Source organism: Cydia splendana, unplaced genomic scaffold (assembly GCF_910591565.1).
Source record: "Cydia splendana unplaced genomic scaffold, ilCydSple1.2 scaffold_66_ctg1, whole genome shotgun sequence".
NCBI lineage: Eukaryota > Metazoa > Arthropoda > Insecta > Lepidoptera > Tortricidae > Cydia > Cydia splendana.
Genome location: NW_026946897.1, coordinates 703,575 through 711,214, shown reverse-complemented (window position 1 = coordinate 711,214; position 7,640 = coordinate 703,575). Strand labels below are relative to the sequence as shown.

The following is a 7,640-nucleotide window of genomic DNA, read 5'->3' as shown; positions in this document are numbered from 1 at the left end:
TTTATGTGACAGTCTGACAGTAATTATTGTGGAAATAATAATACAATACTTACTGGTCACAATTCAATTGAAAAATCAGCTTTCAATTAGTAAAGTGTTACGTTATTTTCATAACATAAATTGTAATTATGATTCTTCGCATAAGTAAGTTGCTAGAATAATATTACATTCGATATTATATTTGCTGTGTTGCTTTTTGAGCAATAAAATGAATAAAATAAATATTTGGATTAATTGATGTCAAGATTATATTATTCAAGTATTATAATTAAAGAACGATAATTAGATATGTATGCAATGCAATTAATAATAATAATGGTCAAATAGGCAGGTAAATCTTAGTAGGTACCTAACAAATTAATAATATACTAGTAGTTCGCCCCGAACTGAGAACTCGCGGTTCGCCAAAAAGATCAATTGAATGCAGTGCTACTTAGTCTTAGAGATGGGCATTTCGTAATTGATTCCTAGTTCCACGATTACTTGAAATTACTTTGATTACCGATTCCCAGATTACTTTGTAATCTTACAATACCGAATTACCAAGTACAATTCCATTTGAGGAATCAGGAATAAATTTTTCAAATATTACAGTTACTAGTAATTGGAATCAATGTCGATTCCTCATTACAGGAATGCATTACTTGATTCCTTTCAGATTACATTTCGTACTACTACTATCAAAAGTACATTTCGATAGTAGATATAGATGTTGTTGACTTACTAGGATGCATCTATACCTTATTTGAAACAGGTGTGCAGATTTCGAAAACGATGACGATGACCTATAAAACGATATGCATGACGAATTTTATGACATACAGCATGGCCGCCATTTTGAATTCCAAAATGGTCATCATTTTCGAAATCTGCGCCCACTAAAACCTATAAAACGACACAATGACGAATTTTATGACATTATGCGTGGCCGCCATCTTGGATTCCAAAATGGTCATCATTTTCGAAATCTGCGCCCCCTAAAACTTGTAAAACGACATCCATGATGACTTTTATGATGATGATGATGTCCTCCCAGACGTATCCGTCGACGGCGACATCCTGACAAGTTTTTATTTATTTATTATGAGTATTACTTATTATTAAAAGGGGTTTACTTAACTATTGCGAGCATGGGCGCGAGCGTGACTTGCAAATCCAAATTTGGTTTTGAAAGTCCGGCAGCACAAAACACAGTAGAGCTGTCCAGATGAGTTGTATGTGTAGTTGTAGGAGGGCTTGGGCCGAGTTTTTCGGAGCTGGCGTTTGGCGCCAAGATCTTCAAGCCGAGTGCGTTCAAAGTTATCAAGACCCGTATTGACAGCAGTTCGCCAGTCCGATCTCCGTGTTGCAAGCTCCTCCCACGTCTCGCATGATATGCCGGTGGCTGACAGGTGGCGTTTTACAACATCCTTGTAGCGCAGGTACTGCCCGCCAGCGTTGCGTTTACCTGAGGCTAGCTCAGAGTAAAACACTGCTTTAGGCAGTCTCGATGGGGCCATACGCACAAGGTGCCCACACCAACGCAATTGGCCTTTCATGAGCAGACACTCCATACCTGGTATACCCGTTCGACGTAAAACCTCCGAGTTTGGAACACGATCCTGCCACCTCACCCGTAAAATCTGCGCCCCCTAAAACCTATAAAACGACATCCATGACGACTTTTATGACATAGTGCATGGCCGCCATCTTGGAATCCAAATTGGTCATCATTTTCGAAATCGAGGCCCCTAAAACCTATAAAACGACATCCATGACGACTTTTATGACATAGTGCATGGCCGCCATCATGGATTCCAAAATTTTCATCATTTAAAAAAAAATCTTCATATAAAAAATAGTATTTCATACAATCGCGATACAATAGAGAGCTCTGCAGTCGAGCACCGTGTTCAGGCAACGAAGCTTGCTGAGTTGCCCAAGTAGTCACGAGACTGAAAAGCTTGACTACATCACTATTGTACACAATACTTTTTCTACAAGTCAACAAAAATAATACTTTAAAGTCTTTAAACTAGTAGAATCATACAAACAAACCAAACCAAAAGTATACAGCTAAGATACGCGAGTATACTTATAACCGCGATACCTTCATACTGAGCCTCTACCATGACTTGGCAGAGTATTTCTCACTTACTTTCAGTGAATAAACGTGCCGTATGTTTCTTTACGGTCTAATGTGCCTAACTTCACTCCACTCCAAACGATGCTGTCCCTTTCTAAGTATACTAAAAACAGAGCAAGAGTTATATCGGAGTTTTGTACAGCGCCTCTAGGTTTCACTTAAAGAACTAAATATCAAAAATGACACATTTTCTCACGTCTATGCCGTCTACGTAATTTACTTTCTATGCATCTCGCTCTCGCATATTAGTGCAAGTGAGATGTACAGAAAGTGTATTATGGGTGCGAGTCCTTTAAGCCAAATAAGTAACCATAGGGTATTATACTGTGTTTAAAATAAATTATTTTACACCATGCATGAAATAAAGCACCAGATAATTATTAGAAAAACACAGATAGGAGTTATTTTTAAACACAAGTTCTATTTAATAAATCGGATAGAAATATAAAAAGTAGGCGTGACGTCACGATGTAATGTTTCATATAAAGTCCATATTTACAAATCGTTTTGACAGTTCTATAAAAGTAACTGATTTGACTAGTAGGAAAATACCCTATTCTTCGACATCATTTGGCGGTTCGTGATCTCGGCCGCCATTACGCTTTGTATTGTACTAGACAAACAACTGTTAACTGAGGTTATTGGAAATACGGGTCGTGTGAGAAACTTGGTATGGCGGCCAGGCATTATTTTGCTTGGAATATGCTTGCGACGGCCGAGCGTGAAGACGAAAGACGGCAGCAAGGAAGATTCCAAGCAAACATACGAGACATAGTTTTTGAAAACCCGCTTCAAAATATAAGTGATGCAAACTTTATAAAAGACTACCGTCTACACAAAGAGGCATTCACTGACCTATGCGATGTATTGTCCCAAGAAACCGACTTGAAAGGGTCACAAAGAGTGTCTCTTCAAGCTAAGGTAAGCATGTTTCATAATACGTATATATGTACTTGATTTGCATTCTACGATAGGTTAAGTTTTAATCAACAATAAAACAACTTTTGCAGGTTTTATGTGCATTATTATTTTTTGCACATGGCAGCTACCAGAGGGTAACAGGTAAGGCGCACCACTTCTCTCAAGAGGCGGCCAGCGTCTACATTGAAGAAGTGACGAAGGCGCTAAACCACCCCAACGTGTTAAATAAATATATTAAATTTCCGTGCACACGAGAAATAAGATATAGAACAAAACGAAAGGTTAGCCAGGATGCACCCACAGGAGCACTGCTTACGTCTTGGGGTTAAATGCCCTTTCACCGCCGCTTTTTCTAAGTAAGAACAGTGAAGGGGTTGTCATGTTGGTAATAGGACCTGTAACCCTTTATTTACGATTGTTATAGTGTAGGCGTAATAGTTCTGTCATTCTTTATTTACATTCTCTAATAGGTACCTTGTAGAAAAGCCCTTATAGCCCTAAACAATTTTTTTACAGTTTCTACAGTATATATGGTATCCCGGGAGTGATTGGGTGCTTAGATTGCAGCCATTTTAAAATTTTCACCCCCGACAAGGGAGAAGAACATTTATACTTCTGCCGGAAACATTATCATTCGATTAATGTACAAATGGTATGTTTATTATGTAAGATTAGTGTCGTAGGGTTTGTCATATTACATCAAAATCAAAATAAATACATATTGACTTCTTCAACCCCTCAACTTCATGAGGAGCAATCGAAGCATATATACGTTTTTGAATTGAATTTGTTATATGTTATCTTTAACGAATTCGATTTGTGCTCTTTATGATAATATGCTTCAGAATTATTATTTTGCGATTGTGTATGTGTGTGTGTGACAGACACTGAACTCTTTCCGTTCCATCGACCGTCTTTAAGTAGCGTACGATAGTTCGTTTTTTTTAGCATTACAAAAAACTTGAAAGAAGGTAAGCGATCTAGACATGTCCATGGTATAATAATATACTCCGCCTGGTACCGTATTCCGAGATTCGCGTATGACCTAACTGACACGGGCCTACGTCATCATGCTGTTTACAGGTTCTCAAACTTTAAAATGTGGGAGAATTTTAACCAACGGTGAAAATTATTTTAACGGTATTAATTTTAAGTTATTCATGTAGAAACATAGTAAAATAAAACAAATCAAATGTAATAAATTAACCTTTATTTATCTATACAAGACAAAAGTTTAAAAAACTAATTCACAGTTACACATTAATTACCAAGCTTACGACGTGAAAAGTTTGGAAAACACTGCGACTGCTGACACTGAGCGAGAAGGAAATAACAATTAACACGCGTTCGACAAGGATGACGGTCAGGGCATGAAGTTATCTAGATCCGAATTGTCAAATGTGACAGCGCTATCCTGTGTTGCCAGTAATGTAAACAGAATTACCCGAACGTCTGAAATTTCTTTCGTGAATCGGAAGATATTGCTAACGAATAATTAAAAATGACGTGTTATTGTAAAATTTAAGATAAAATACATTATAAATGAAAATTATAAAATTATAAAGAAATATTTTAACTTATTCACCATAGCTATAATGTACCCATGTAACATGTTATGTTGAAATAAAGTGGCAATGTTATTGTGACGTAGCCCCGTGTCACTCTGGGAATAGAAGACCATGTTTTATTAGACCATGGACATGTCTTTTAAATGAAAAACGCTTTTTAAAAATCAATATAGTCGACGCGGCGAATGATGATCCGTATGACAGTCCTTGGAATAGCTTTGGATAGACCTAATAGACGATAAAAACGTATTTATATTACATAATTGTTATATTTCTAAATAAAAAAGTAGGTAGGTACCTATCAAAAAAAGTCTAGAAACATTTGATATTGATATTCACTCCATACAAAAATGAACTGTCATAGGGATCATCATTCGCCGCGTCGACTATAACTATTACTTATGAAAGCAGAAGAATATAAATAAATGATCGTATTAGATTCATAATTGTTACATATTTGCCGTAACTTATTTTTAAAATGTGTTTTTCAATTAAAAGACACATCAAGATTGTTTACCTTATTTCTAATGCTAAAAAAAACGAACTATAGCATATGTTCAAACATAAGGGTGTGGCCAGACATGCAGGGACTCGCCGAGTGCCGAGCCGATTATTTCATACATTCTTCAGTTCTTTTTTTTTTCTTTGATATAAGCGGCTCGGCACTCGGCGAGTCCCTGCATGTCTGGTTGCACTTTAAGGGTAAGACAAGAGGAGACAGCATGTAGTAGCAGTACAAAAGTAAAAAAGGTGAAATTACATTTCTGAAAAACTCGATCCTATTAGTACTGTACTTAATACTAAATAAAATTACGAAAATTTTACTTTTAAATAGACATCTCTCCTTTTTAGATATGTGACCATGAATGTAGAATATTAGCTGTAAATGCTAAGTATGGAGGAGCTGCCCACGATAGCTTCATTTGGGAAAATAGTAACATTAACGATCACATGCAACTATTGCACACGCGAAATGAAATTGTTTGGCTTCTGGGTAAGGCGCTATTAATTACAATACAACGTAATATTAAATATGTAGGTACCTATAGGTAACGATGTTGGTACAGCGATATTCTATTCTATGTTAACAGGTGATTCAGGGTATCCTCAACGGCCATGGTTAATGACACCCTATTTAGACGCAAACCCGGACTCTGCAGAGGAGATTTACAACGCCGCACACACTACTGCTAGAGTTTTGATTGAAAACACTTTTGGGCGTTTGAAAAATCGTTGGCGTTGTTTGCACCAGGAGAGGGCGTTGCACTACAGGCCAGAGAAGTGTTCGCGGATCATATTAGCATGTTGTGTATTGCATAACCTTGCTATACAACATAACGTGCCGTTTCCCGAAGAAGTGTCATCTGCAGAACCTCAAGGTTTTTTATAAAAAACATAATTAAGATAGATTGAGTAGGGAATGCTCCCGGTACTGAGTTTGTATGGCGAGAACCTGGAATTCCCGGTTCCGGTACTGTATTTGTATAGAAAGCCAGTACCGGGAGCACTCCATGAATATAATAGTACTTATATAATTATTAAATATATACGGTAACTATACAAAGTCTATTATTTTTCAGAATTATTCGAACGAGAGGAATTGGTAACAGAAAATGCAGCTAGTGAATTATTGATGGGAAGAGCAATGCGCGATCAATTGGCCAGGCGCCTTGCCGAACAACGCGGCCATCATGTATAAAACCCTTTGACCGCCGTTGGCATGTATACAAGACAACGATAGAACGATACACTGGTGCCACTGTCTTGTAAACAAGACAAATATTCAACCGCTCGGTAAATGTGGAAAAATTATAAATTATATTTTTTTTTACACTTATGTTAATGTTTTAGGACTTTGTTTAAAAAAAAAAAAACATTTAAAGCTGCTATATAAATCCATTCTTTTATAATAAGGCTATCAAAATAATTGCTCCAGATTTCAACGTTTTTCATGTTCCTCGTCGCCGTTGTCTTGTATACAAGACAGCTAGGGATGGGAATGTTAACTCGATATGAGAATATTCAAAATAAATATCAAATCGCAAATCTGCTTTTATTTAAGAATTTGAACACTTGTTAAATGCCAATTGGTGGTAACTAGTAACTAGAATAGGTACGTAAAACGAGACGAGAGAGACAGGCATAACTATAGCTGAAGTTCAGGGAGCTTCTCAGCTGTTGATAGTAGAGTCAGTCAAGTAAATCTGACCTTGTGGTTTATTTGCAGAACAAAAGATTCATTTTAAGATGATAGTGTAGTGGGGAGTCATACCCTGCAGTGACCGCTTCGCACAAGAATGGTACAGGCGGACGCTAGGACTAGTCAGTGTCGCCTAACTATGAGATTTGAAACTGACGAAAAATTGTCATGGTATAAGGGAGGATGTAATACGGGAACTGAGAAGCTCATCTAAGGAACATGTCGAATGTGAAACATGTATTCCCGAACATTTCCGATATTATTGTTTTTCACTCATTGACAATTCAATTAACCCACGTGTAATTTTCCCCAATGCAGTTCCGGTACTTACATTTTATATTATCGACACACGATGCGCGGCTCTACCGTTACGCTTATAAAGTTTACGTACCGACAAGCGCTTACGCCGTTGACCTAGAGACTATTATTACTTAACCTTTTCGACGCCGTGTCAAATACAAAAGCTGTCACTCAGACGCCACGTCACCGAAGTGACAAAACTGAAATTAAACTTTATACATATGCATGTAGGTCTATGTTGTTCTGTGGTCTGTGGCCGATTAATCGGTCTTTGGCGTTGAACCTGCGGTGCGGATATATCGGTCACTGGCGTCCAAAAGGTTAATCCGCGCGGAAAAAGTCCTTGTCGGTCTGCACTGCGGGCAGTCCATGCGCGCCGTTGTCTTGTTTAAAAGACTTCTCGTACAGCCTAGTGCGGTGATAATACGTCATGAATATTGATTAATGGTTGTTTTTAATGATAAAGACCTTGATCATTTTTGGCATTTTCGAAATAAATTAAAGTTGGTTAAGAACAAAGCCAAAC

At 37.4% G+C, this 7,640-nt stretch overlaps 1 protein-coding gene across 1 annotated transcript; it reads left to right on the top strand.

Moving 5' to 3' along the window:
- The first annotated feature begins 2,827 nt into the window (after window positions 1-2,827).
- On the top strand, window positions 2,828-6,004 carry LOC134805809 (putative nuclease HARBI1). Its single transcript, XM_063779021.1, has 5 exons — window positions 2,828-3,046; window positions 3,136-3,327; window positions 3,564-3,698; window positions 5,467-5,608; window positions 5,706-6,004. Exons 1-5 carry the CDS (start codon window positions 2,828-2,830, stop codon window positions 6,002-6,004), a joined length of 987 nt encoding a protein of 328 aa, XP_063635091.1.
- The last annotated feature ends 1,636 nt before the right edge of the window (window positions 6,005-7,640 follow it).